Source organism: Suricata suricatta, chromosome 9 (assembly GCF_006229205.1).
Source record: "Suricata suricatta isolate VVHF042 chromosome 9, meerkat_22Aug2017_6uvM2_HiC, whole genome shotgun sequence".
NCBI lineage: Eukaryota > Metazoa > Chordata > Mammalia > Carnivora > Herpestidae > Suricata > Suricata suricatta.
The window spans coordinates 89,063,341-89,076,868 of NC_043708.1; the positions used below are offsets into that span (position 1 = coordinate 89,063,341).

At 40.4% G+C, this 13,528-nt stretch overlaps 1 protein-coding gene across 9 annotated transcripts in view; it reads right to left on the reverse strand.

The window, feature by feature from the left end:
- Positions 1–13,528, reverse strand: part of ATP8B4 (ATPase phospholipid transporting 8B4 (putative)) — a 256,052-nt gene that overhangs the window by 217,416 nt on the left and 25,108 nt on the right. For all 9 annotated transcript variants that reach the window (XM_029950435.1, XM_029950438.1, XM_029950434.1 and 6 more), the window contains one exon: positions 3,581–3,649. In XM_029950435.1, the coding sequence (XP_029806295.1) occupies positions 3,581–3,608 (28 nt within the window). In that variant the 5' untranslated portion in view covers positions 3,609–3,649. The remainder of the gene's footprint in view (positions 1–3,580; positions 3,650–13,528) is intronic.

Here is a 13,528-nt window from a genome sequence, read left to right on the forward strand (position 1 = left end):
ATAAATCAATGATTATATGATCAATTAATTTTCAACAAAGGAGGCAAGAATATGCAATGAGAAAAAGTCTCTTCAATAAATGGTGTTAGGAAAACTGGACAGCTACATGCAAAAAAGAAAAAGGCAAAAACTGGAACCACTTTTCACACTGTACACAAAAATAAACTCAAAATGGAGCAAGACCCCATATGTGAGGTCTGAAACCCTAAAAATCCAAGAAGAGAGCACAGGCAGTTATTCCTTGAAATTAACTATAACTATTTTTCGAGATAGGTCTCCTGAAGCAAGGGAGTCAAAAGCAAAAATTAATATTGGGACTACATCAAAATTAAAACTTGCTGCACAGCAAAGGAAACAATCAACAAAACTAAGTGACAACCCACTGAATGGAGAAAGATGTTTGCAAATGACATATCTGTTAAAGGATTAGTATCCAAAATATATAAAGAATTTATGCAACTCAACATGAAACAATAATCCAATTAAAAAATGGGCAGAAGACATGAACAGAAATTTCTCCAAAGAAGACATACAGATGACCAACAGACACATGGAAAGGTGCTCAAGATCACTCATCAGGGAAATCCAAATCAAAACCACAGTGACATATCACCTTACACCTGTCAGAATGACTAACATCAAAAACACAAGAAACAGCAAGTGTGGAGAAAAGGAACCCTCATGTCGGTTTTGGTCAGAATGCAAACTGGTACAGTCACTGAGAAAAACAATCTGGAGGCTCTTCAAAATATTAAAAATAGAATTACCATATGACCCAGTAATTCCACTATTGGGTATTTAACTAAAGAATACAAAAACACTTATTTGAAGGGATATATGTACTCCTTTGTTTATTGCAGCATTATTTTCAACAGCCAAATTATGGAAGCAGCCCAAGTGTTCTTTGGTAGATGAATGGATAAAGAAGTGGTATGTATACACTCATATGTGGAAGAGAAGAACCATGGGGGAGGGGAAGTGGAAAAAAATAGTTAAGGAGAGGGAGGGAGACACACCATAAGAGACTCTTAAATACTGAGAACAAACCGAAGGTTGATGGGGGAGGGGGAGAGGGGAAAATGGGTGATGGGCATGGAGGCGGGCACTTGTTAGGATGAGTACTGGGTGTTAAATGGAAACCAACTTGACAATAAATTATATTAAAAAAAGAAATTATCTATATGGTATTTGCGTCAAAAATGTGCAATCCAAATTTATTTAGGAATTGGACTGGACTTTTCCAAAATTCTATATAATAAAAAACTGTTCTAAGCTTAAAAGAAAACAAATGCCAAACACAATGTGTCAACATCTGTTAGATACTATACCAAAAATAAAAACCACCTGAGAGATAAGATGTTTTAGAGAAAAATGGAGAAATTGAAAAATAGAATCTATGTCATTAATCTTATACTTTTTGGGTGTTGTGACAATATCATAGACAAGAATGCTCTTGTACTTGGAAAATTCTTCCAGGGATGTAAAGATGATTCTGTAGCCACAAATCAGTCAGTGTGATACACCACATCAACAAAAATGAAGAATAAAATCATATGGTCATCTCAACAGATGCAGAAGAAGCATTCAACAAAATTTAACATTCATGATAAAAACAAAACGGCAGCCAAGTGGATATAGAGTGCACATATTTCAACATAATAAAGGCCATGTATGACAAACCCACAGCTAACATCATCCTCAGTGGTGAAAAGCTAAAAATATTTCCTCTAAGATCAGGAACAAGACACTCTTGCCACTTTTATTGGACATAGTACTGGAAGTCCTAGCCAAAGCAATCAAGGAAGGAAAAGGAAGTAAAGGCACTCAAATTGGTAAAGAAGAAGTAAAATTGTCACTATTTGAATCTGACAGTAAACAATTGGAACTTTATCAAACTAAAAAACTTTTGCACAGTGAAGAAAACCATCAACAAAACGAAAAGGCAACCTACTGAATGGGAGAAGATATTTGTAAATAATATATCTGGTAAGTGGTTAACATCCAGAATATTTAAAGAATTCATACAACTCAAGATAGAAAAAATCCAATTAAAAATGGTCAGAGGACCTGACTAGACATTTTTCCAAAGACATACAGATGGCCAAGAGACACATGAAAAGGTGCTCAACATCACTAAGCATCAGGGAAATGCAAATCAAAACCACAATGAGATAGCCCCTCACATCTGTCAGAATGGTAGAAACAAAAAGACAAGAAATAAGAAGTGTTGGTGAGGATGTGGAGAACAGGGTACTCTCACGCACTGCTTGTGGAAAGGTAAATTCATACAACCACTATGAAAAACAGTATAGAGTTTCCTCAAAAGATTAAAAATAGAAATACCAGGGGCGTCTGGATGGCTCAGTTGGTTGAGCACCTGACTTTGGCTCAGATCATGATTTCACGGTTCAAGGTTTGAGTCCTGCATTGGGCTCTCTGCTGTCCGGGCGGAGCCCACTTTGGGTTTCTTTCTGCACCTCCCCCACTTAGGTTTCTCTCAAAAATAAACATTAAAAAAAATATATACACAGTCCAGCAATTCCACCTCTCATTATTTACCCTCAAAAAACAGACATTCTAATTCAAAAAGATATATGCACTCCTATGTGTATTGCAGTATTATTTACAATAGCAAAGAGGGAAGCAGCCCAATGTCTACCAACTGATGAATGGGTAAAGATATGCTACACACACACACACACACACACTGGAGTACTATTCAGTCATTAGAAAGAACAAAACCTTGCCATTTGTGACAACATAAATGTATCTAGAGGGTATCAAGTTTAGTGAAATATATCAGAGAAAACAAAACCATATGACTTTACTTATATGTGGAATCTAAAAAACAGATGAACATTGAAAAATAGAAACAGACTCAAATACAGAGCACAAACTGGTGGTTGCCAGAGGGAGAGGGGAGTTAAGTATATACTCCCAGTTATAAAATAAGTCACAGGAATATAAAGTATTACATAGGGAATATGGTAAATATCATACCAATTTTGCATGGTGACAGATGATAATTACACTTATCACTATGATCATTTCATAATATATATAAATGTCAAATCACTATGCTGTACACCTGAAACTAATATAATATTGTATACCAACTCTATTTCAGTTAAAAATAATTTGGGAGGAAGGCACCTGGGTGACTCAGTCAGTTAAGCACCCAGCTCTTGATTTTGGCTCAGGGAATGATCTCATGGTTCGTGGATTCAAGCTCTGCAGCAGGTTCTGCACTGGCCGATGGTGCAAAGCATGCAGGGAAATCACACTCTTGCCCTCTCTTTCTGCCCCCCCCCCAAAATAAATAAATAAACTTTAAAACAAATAATTTTTAAAGAGCACAAGGGAGCTTTCTGAGGTGATAGAAATTTTCTATATCTAGTTTTGGGGCAGTACAGACATATGTATACAATTGTCAAAACTCAGATTGAATACTTAAGATTTATATATTTTTGTGTATACATTACACCTCTACAAAACAAAATGAAGTGAGTTTAAGTAGTAAAATAAAATAAAAATTAAAAGTCAGATTCACTTTGTGTCATCTGAAGAGCTCAACACTTACCAAGAGATTTTTTTTTACTGCGGAACATTATTACACCTGATTATTTTTCACCAGGTTTCAACAGTTGGCCTATGCAGAAAATAAGAAAAGTACACAACATTAGTATTTTGGAATATATCCACTAACCATAAATTTCCATCTTTTAACTTTCTTCCTAGTCAAATCTAAGTGACTAGGAATCATTGACAATCAGAAATAACAGATTCCATTTACCAGACTTAAGTCCATTTATCTTATGTAGATAAGAGTAATTCTACACAAAAATAATCTATTTGTATTATAGACACTATATGAAACAACATAAGCCCAAGTGTGCCATTCAATTTTGGCATTAAAATTAAACCAAATTTTCTAATTTATCCCAAGCCCTATAAATCAGAATATTAACAGGGGGTAAAGCTACAGCATCTGCTTTTTATTCAAATGTCACTAGATGATTCCTTCCCACAGCTAGCACTGAAAACCACTGCTAAATTGTGGGAGCTACAAAGGAACCGAAATTATTGGCCAGGCTCTAGGGAAACAAAATGCAGTTCAAAAATGTTCGTCAATTTATTTTGTACATCGTCTTATCCAGGTAGTTACCCAAAAAAGCCAGAATAATGTCGTTATTATCTTTCCATTTTTCCCTACATGTCTTCTAATTTCCTCTATTAAAGATTCAGAATGAATACAGAAAGAGGCAAACAAATGATCTCAAACATTTAGAACCCAATAGAGTGTGGAACCAAAAATGAACCCGAGACTTTCAAACACATGACCTCGTAGGCAGAGGTTCTTTCGGTTTGAAAGAGAAACGACTTCCTTGCTTCCTGTTCAAAGAAGTGCTGTGGCAGGACGCAGTAAACACCCATGAAGAAGTTGGTCAGTCACACAGAGACCAAAGGAGAAGAAAACAGCAATGCTTATGGTTTAGCAGTTACAAGACAGGGGGATGCAGAGGAAATTCATCAATGCCTTCTGCTCCACTACAAATCTCTCAGACTCTGAACAGCCCAGAACCCTCAATATCTGTCGTGCCCCCAGAGCCACAAGTTCCCATCCACCCCCTCCAGGAAAAGTGGCAGCCTGCTGAGGGCACAGCTACCCCTGACAAATAGGACCACTGGCACTCTGTGAGAACTACTGCTTTTCCAGGGACTAGTTATTAAAATGATGAATCTACATAAGAACATTGGGCAACTGCTACCAGGTGCTGCCAGAAGCTGGGATAAATCCTTCCATATTAAATGTAAATCACTAACTCTTCTGTTTCTCTTCCCGTAACTTCTACCAACTGTGCTGTCCTAGATGAGCCCTCTGCTGCCTCCTCACCAGGTCCTCCACCCCAGCAGCAGGCATCTGGTTGCCTCTAGGAAAGCCTGCTGACCAGTGATTGCTTTTCCCTGCACTGCTCAAAATGGGTTTCCCTGCTCCAGATGTAGCCACATATAGGCCAGGGTCCACATGGAAGCACAAACACGGAATAAACAATAAATGGCATCTATGACAATCCTGACAAAAACCCCCAATCGCTTCCTGCCAGGCTTAGGGAAGAAAAGAAAAAAAAAAAAAAAAAAAAAAGGCCAAGGGGAGCCTGGATGGCTCAGTGCATTAAAAGTCGGACTATTGGTTTCAGCTCAGAACATGATCTCACAGTTCATGGGATCAAGCCGCACATAGGGCCCCACGCTAAAAACACAGAGCCTGCTTGGGATTCTCTCTCTCCCTCTATCTCTGCCCCTCCCCCTCTTGTGCTTGAGCTCGTTCGCTTGCGAGTGCGCGCGTGCGTGCGCTCTCTCTCAAAATAAATAAACTTTAATTAAAGGAAAAGAAAGACCTAATCCGAATAGGACTCCTTGGATAATCCACATCGTTGGATGTCCCTGTTCATTTTTCTAGCCTGATTTCTCCTCACAGCCCGCATTCTTCCTCGCATCCCCTCATGTCTATACTCCAGAAATACTCAGTTCAGCTTATTTCCAGCTACAGACCCAGAACATGCTCTTCCCTCTGCCTATAATGACCTAACTCCATCCAACCCCTTAATCAGACTAACTCCTACTTATATTTCCAATATCAGTTTATACATCACTTCCTTTACAAGGCATCAGAAACAGGAGCACCTCTATGTGCTCTCATATAATCTAAATGTTCCCATTTCAGGGCCCCTATCCCTCTAGAACATACTCGCCTACTACATTACATTGGCTGCATCCTCAGTCCACAAACTCCAGTAGGGCAGGGACTTCATCTGTCTGGTCCATAGTTATAACTCCAGCATCCAATGCATGACTAGCATATAGTAATACTCAAATATTTGATAAATGAAAGAATGAATGATGTCTTAAATTTCTATTAGGAATGGACCAAGGGCTTTCAGACACAAAAAGGCACTTCCCTTTTCTAATTTATTGAAGTGTGATTACCATACAATGTTAATTTCAAGTATACCACATACTGATTTGACAATTCTATACATTACTCAATGTTCACCACAGTAAGTGTAAAGAAACTTCCCTTTTACCAACTATCCCTTCCCAGTACCCAGCCCCATGCTCCAGAATGTCTTAGATCTTCCCAAGCTGGGGGCCGCTGTGCCTTTCTCATCTACTTCCTCCTTCTGGCCAGACCCCAGCCTCTTTTACACCCACATCTCCAGCTAGGAAAATTGTCAAAGGATGAACAATATTTGCTTAGCAATAGGAAGAGTGTTGCAGGCAAACTGAAGAGCACAAGGAAGAGAAATTTGCAAAGCTTGCAGAAGAGAACAAAAGGAAGCACAAGGAAGAGGAAAGGAAAGCAAAGAGGAAAGAAGAGGAAAGGAAAAAGAAAGGAAAGAAAAGAAATGCACTGAAAGGATTTTTGAGGTAGGGCCTCCCTGCAAGAAATATACGGCTGTAAGTGGGTTTTCATCGAAGAATGACTATCTTTGTTTAAAAAAAAAAAAAAGTCACAACAGGGGTGCCTAGATAGCTCAGGCAGTTAAGAGTCCAACTCTTGATCTCAGCTCATATCTTGATCTCAGGATCATGGGGTCAAGCCCTGCACTGAGTTCTGCACTGGGCATGAAGCCTACTTAAAAAAAATTTTTTTAACTTTAAAAAATAGTCACAACAGATAGAAAATGGGAGCAGGGAAAAGGATAAATGGATTCTGTGACAATGACATCTGGATCTGGTGGCCCCATCTGGCCAGATGATTAAGGTTCATCTGTAAGTTCTAAGCCAACTTGTTAGGGCTTTAAAAGTCTCTCTGAGGACTAAGTCTAACGTGCTGTGTTTTCATGGGCTCAGAGTCCCTGGAGCAGGTGAAAGGAATAATGATTCTTTAAGCAAGATGGCAAAAGGGACTCTACACCCTGACAGGTGGCAATTAGGTGCAAGCAGAAGAAAGAAATTCAATCTCTCAGGAAGTTAATAAGAGTACTGGCAACTAGCCAATTTATTCTTTCCTTCTTCTTAATGCTTTGCTACATTGCTTTGAGGGATTAGTACTAACATAACCAGTTCAAAAGTGAATATATAACATAAAGGCAACTAAAAAAATATATATATATATCCGTGCTATCACCCCTCCCCTCTTCTTTTAGGTAATTCTGCAAGCACTTCTCATTTTAAAAGTTCCTGAGCAAGCAAACATAAAGCAATACCATATCCTTCCTAAAACTACTTCTAAGCCATACGGCTATTTCATTTTTAATTTCTCTAATACCACCTTTTAAAATGTCTTCAAAACCTTTTATTTTAAAGATACTGAATAAATTCATTTTGTAAATTTTAGCTGTTTGGGCTCTTGTAGAAAATATTCTCTACTTAATAATTCATCCAGAATGATAATATAATCACTACTGAATGAATTAATATTATGAAAGATTTGTGAAAGTTATTTCTTATTAATGACCTTCTTCAAGTGTTTTCACTCCCTAAGTAAGACATAAAGTTACAATGAAAAGTTAAGAAGTGACCTTCAGTCCCATGTTGCTTCCAATTCACTTTGCCTTGTAACAGCAACAATTCCAGCCTGCTACTTAACGGAGGATTCACACTAATATAGCAGATGTTAGTTTAACTTGGAGGAAGTGAAATTTAGTGCTGTCATTCTTGGACATTTATCAACTCACCAAAATAACCACAGCTGACACTCCAGTTCTAAAAGATGTCAGAGTAGAGAAAAAGTCATCTTTTGTTGAACTTTTGGACCAGTTAAGGTCTAAGGAATTAGAGTAAACCAATCAGGTGGGAGAAAAGGTTTGCTAAAGTGAAATCTAGCTCTAGAAGCAGGAATTCAAGATTCTGAAATTCAACCATTTCCAAGCACTGAAACAAAAAGTATTTATATGCATATATTCCTTGCTTTTGTTATCACCAGTCAAGGAAATGGAAAAAGGAAAGCTGCTGGTAGGTCTTATTTAATTCTTAGTTTCATCTTATGCAAGTGATTAAAATGGTGGCTTCCTTGTGTGACAGTCATGGAGGAGGGGGGAGAGGTAGGGTCAGAAGAAAGATACAGGAAAAGAGGGAGACAGAGAAAGGAATAGCCAACAGCTAAGTAATAGCTAAGGGCTTTATGTATATTAATTCATTTTAAAAGGCAATGAGTAACTTTTTTGAAAATATTAAAAGTTATACTTGCATAAAGGATTTTTTTTTAATATTTCCAGTTCAGGTTTTGAATCTTGGTTATACAAAATAACTCTCCTGGTGGAAAAATAACAAAGTCAAAAGGAAGATGCTAGTTTGTTCAGGGAAAGTAAGGAATTGGTTTCAGACACCTTGAGACTGAGGGTGAGAGTAAGACACCCAAGTTAGGGGCGCCTGGGTGGCTCAGTCAGTTAAGCGTCTGGCTTCGGCTCAGGTCATAATCTCGCAGCTCGTGGGTTTGAGCCCCGCGCTGGGCTCTGTGCTGACAGCTAGCTCAGAGCCTGGAGCCTGCTTCAGATTCTGTGTCTCCCTCTCTCTCTGACCCTCCCCTGCTCGCAGTGTCTCTGTCTCTCAAAAATAAATAAATGAATATTAAAAAAAAAAAAGACATCCAAGTTAGAAATCCTGCTTCAGTAGCTGTATGCACATGAGAGCATCCTGTCCGTAACATGATTCCACAAGGTCTCTATAGTGAAGATGGGTACACCTTGAGTGAAAGTGACTCAACTTCTTAAACAAAGGATTCAAAAGGAGATTCCTTTTAATGATGTGAGCCCATTCAACAATCAAGTTATTACAGTTAATTCCCCATGCTCCAATTCCATGATCACCAAGCAACCTGCTGATAATAACTTGCTTTCCCACAGAAGTCTGCCTCCAGGGAAAGAGTACACTAGTCATGCACAGTGAAGTGAACATTCTGGTCCTCCTGACAGTTATACTACACGTTTTAAATTGTCATTCTTATTTTATGTTACCAGTCTTCTGAGCTCGTCTAACTCAGAAAGATAAATCTGGTGTTGGTATGCTATTGAATTATCGTCCAAAATCTACAGGACAAACAACCCATTCTGAACACAGTAAACTCCCCCAAGAGGCCTCCAAGGGAATGGCCAGCCGGCTGACTGCTCAAGGGGAAGCAGGATGGTTGGAAGCTTGTCCTTGGGAATCTAACAGGCTACCCTTGGATTCCTGCCTTTTCCACTAACTCATTACAGAATCCAGGGCTAATACACTCTAAGTCTCAGAACATACTGGATGGACTGTTGGGAATGGGGACACAAGATTGAAAGGCTCATTAGATATCAGTTATGTTGAAGACAGCCCTCTGAACTTTCTCTAAGTATCTGCATAAACATTGGGATTAAATGAGCACAGTGCGTCTAACTTCCCTCAGGACATTCTACAATAGAACAAAACAGATAAGTGTGAATGGATAAAAAATTTTTAAAGAGAAAATGTGTCTGTGGTGGGAGGGAACAGCCCTGGGAATAAACTGAGGGAAGGGAAAATAGGGGGAAGAGAAAGATTGAAAATAAGAGATAGAGGGATATCTGGGTGGCTCAGTCAGTTAAACATCCAATTCTGGCCCAGGTCATATAAGGTGGAACCCGGTATCAGGCTCCATGTTCGACAGTGCACAGCCTGCTTGAGATTCTCTCTCTCCCTCTCTGCCCTTTCCCCACTTGCTCTTGTGCACTCCCTCTCTCTCCCTCTCTCGAAATAGAAAGTAAAAGAAAATATCAGATAGAGTGACAGAAATACAAAGGAATCCGAGGAGAGGGGAGAAGAAAGGGGAAAGAAAGGAGCCAAGGCCGTTGAGGAAAAGACAGCAGGAGTGGAAACCAGGAGAACATGGGGCAGATCCCTGGCAGCTTCTCCTTACTTACCCAGAATGCTCCCCAGGTGAGCCCATCCCTGCCTGTCTTCATCCCAGGGTCTCGGGGGGAGCCAGAGAGCTCCCCCAGGGGAGTCCTCTACTCCCTTTGAGCACATGGGTTCTCTCCAGTTCTCAGAACACAGGGCCAAGGGAGAAAGGACCCATACAGCTCCAACAAGCCTAACCCCAGGCCTCACCCCTTGGGAGGCCCTCCTGCCCTCCTCTCCCACTATTCTCCATTCTCTTCTGCTCGGCTTGCCTTCTTCCTCCACCCCCAACTCTGCTTTCTCATCTTCAGAAACACTGTACTACATGGAAGAGACTTTTAGGATAATAGGATTCCACTCTCAGCTCAGCTACTTTCTATCTAGAGTCAGATACTTTGACCAAGTCACCCTTCCTAAGACTAACTCTTTGAATCTGTAAAATAGAGACAATAAGGCCTTCCTCCTAGAGCTGTTGTGAGGTTAAATATATATGTATACATGGTTCACTCCATAAAGCATGCTCCCTCTCCTCCTCCCTTTTGTCTGTTCTTCTACTACTACCTCCCTTTTCCCCCTCTTTCAGTCTCCCAGCTTCCCTTTCCTGTTCCCCTAACTTTCCTTCATGTTTTTCACTCAGTAGCTTCCTTCCCAAACCAATTCACCTGGTCTCTGAGGACTAACCCAACCAAGAGTGAAAGGGAGGGGGATGGATTGGGAGCCAGCACCAGGGGGGCATAGGGAAACCTTAAAAAGCCCTCTTGCCGGAGCAATAGAGGCATTGGAGGATGGCAAGCTGGGAGGGCAGAATTAGGGCACTAGCCCTTTCCCTCCTCCTTTCCTCCATCTTCTCCCTTTCCCTTTCCTTCCTCTGGCTCCAGGTCCCCAAAGGCAAAAAACCAAAGCCCCAGTGAGTCCTCCCACCCCTGGACAAGGTGACCTTGTGGTCTTATCTTCTGACAACCCTGCCTACCAGCCCAAGAAAATCCCCTGGGGCCAGACACCTGAGGGATAAAGGAGGTGAGACTGAAGCACAGTAAGAAGCAGCAGAAGCAGGAAAGGGAAATCCTGGTGCAACAGGGAAATCTCAGCCTCAGGAGGGGATGTCAGCAAAGGATAAGGAGTAAGACTGTGCTTCTTTCCTACATGGGTGCAGCTTTGACTGTGATAGCGGGTGGACCATGTAGATAATGTTTTAATCATATTTAGTGTCAGTGACAGCTGACAACAGCCATAGGCACTTGCCAACTGCCCACACTGGACAAAAGTGAACAAACACAATTTAAGCCAGTGAGTGTGCGTGTGTGTGTGTGTGTGTGTGTGTGTGTGTGTGTGATGATTGTTAAGCCAAATGTACAAATTACTTAGCAATTATATCTCATTACCATGGCCTAACAATAAATTATTCTCTTTTCTCATATACTGCAGATTAGATTGATTTTGTTGTGAGTTGTCATGTCAACACTGCAGTCTGTTTATGTTCTGTTAGGCATGCAGCTGCTCCCTGGCCACAAGATTCTGAAATGGTGGGAACCCTACTTCCCTTCCTCCTCTTGTTTATCCCCTGTTCATTTTTTCCCTTGTTCTCCTAGTTTCTCTTTCCTCCCTCTCTCCTTTCCTAGCCTGCTCTTGCTGCCTCTCTAGTGCGTTTTTGTCCTTCCCATGCTGCCTTTCTCTAACAAATATGTCTCCCTTGGCTTAGTCATCTTTCCCCTCTCACTTCCCTTTTCCTCCACCAATTTGCAAGTCAGACAGTCAGGACGTGGTTCTGCCAACTTCAAAACTTCCAGCAAGTTCCCTCTTTTCTAAGTTTTCTCATCTGTAAACAGGGATAATTAAGAGTAACTCATTAGATCACTAGGCCTATAAAGAATTTAGCACAGTGCCTCCTGCTTCCAACTTACTACTCAAGAGAGAGAAAGCAATTTTTTTTTCTTAACTGTATGTTTAACTCTCTACAAGTAGAAAACCTCCTATCAAATTTGAGAGCCATCCCTAGTGGTATTCAATCATCAAACACTTATTGAGTCCCTATTCTATGTCCAACCTGGGCTCAGTAGAGGGAGGTTAGGATCATTAGTTTCTACCTCTATCCCTTCAAAAGCCCATAGTCTGGGGAAGATGAAAACAGATACATAGACCATTAGAATGGCAAGTGCAGGGCTATGATGGAAGGAAGGACTCAGCACCATGGAGGCAGAGGGAATGGGGCCACCAAGCCTGCTCTCTGGAGTCAGCTAAGACCTCACAGAGAGCGATTGTGAGTTGACTCCTTTTGAAAAGGAAAGAAGAGTTTTGATCAGCAAAATGAGTAAAGAGAGGCAAAAGGAGCAGCATGTGAAAAGATCCAGTACTGTGAAAGGGAAGAGAAGGTTTGAAGAGAAGTGACAGTCATGGCAATGAGATTTTAGGGAACATGGAGCCGGAAAGGTAGATTAGAGATGGATTCTGAAAGAAGTGATCACCTTCATCATTGCCATAGCATTATTACTCACTGGGTACTTGGCCTTGTGCTACGTACTTGCCATGTATCATCTCATTTAATCCTCCCCAAAACTCTATAGATGGGAACTGTCATTATCCCCATTTGATAGGCAAGGTGACACAGAGCAGAGCTACATTCAAGACCCCTGGTTAATCCTGCAGGTAATAGAGAGGCAGAAGAGATTTTTAGAGAATGATATCGTTATAATCCAGGCTCCATTGTCCACATCATCATTCTCTTGGGTCTCTCTATGCAAGTGCATGTTATAGCACTTTTAGAAAGGTTATGGTCACAGCATGGCCTGGCATGGAAAGAGACAGAGGGGCAATAACAATAGGCAAGTAGAGCTGGATTCTAGAAATGTTTCTGCAGTTGACCTGACAGAGTTTATAAATGGTCCCTATGTTGGTGTACAGAACAAAAAAGAATCTAAGATGACTTGTAGGTTTGGGGCTCAAGACAAGGGGACAGAGGTGATATTCATACAGCGAGGAAATGAGAAGGAAGAGAAAACAAAGGAGCAGGAATTGGGATGGGAGAATAAATTCAGTTTGAACACATTAGTCTTGAAGTTCCTCTTTATCATTGAAAATATCCTCAGCACTAAAGAGAACAGACTGATACGTAGACTTGGAATCATCAACATATATGTAAGCATTGAAGTCATGAGAAACGAATGATCTCACTCAGGAAGAACCAGAATAAAAAGAAGTGAGAAGAGGACAAAGAGTGAGGATGAGTCAATACAAGGACAAGGACAGGGCCTGGGGGACGCTCAGCTTCAAAAGAAGAGTCAGAGGATATATTGAAATAAAATGCTCAGGTTTTCTGACTGTGGCGTCTTCCTCTGGGCATCCAGCACAGAGCCTGACATCGTGCAGGTGCTTAACAAGCCCAAGGTGACTAAAGAACAGGAGAGAGGAAACAAAGGAAAAAAATATCTCCAAAATGCAGTGACAAATATGTTAAATATTTGCATTTACTATTTAATCAGAAATTAGTATTTCAAAAATATTTAATATTGCTAAAATCTCAAATAAGTCTATAGGCATGTGGAACACTTGGAGGTTACTATTTTCTTTGACACCTTCTTGTGAGAAATCCTGAAAATGAACACCAGCACCTAATTCTTGTATATGCAGTATAAGCATCTAGAACGCACCTAGTAACAAGTTTTATTTCTAGGAAAACTACAAT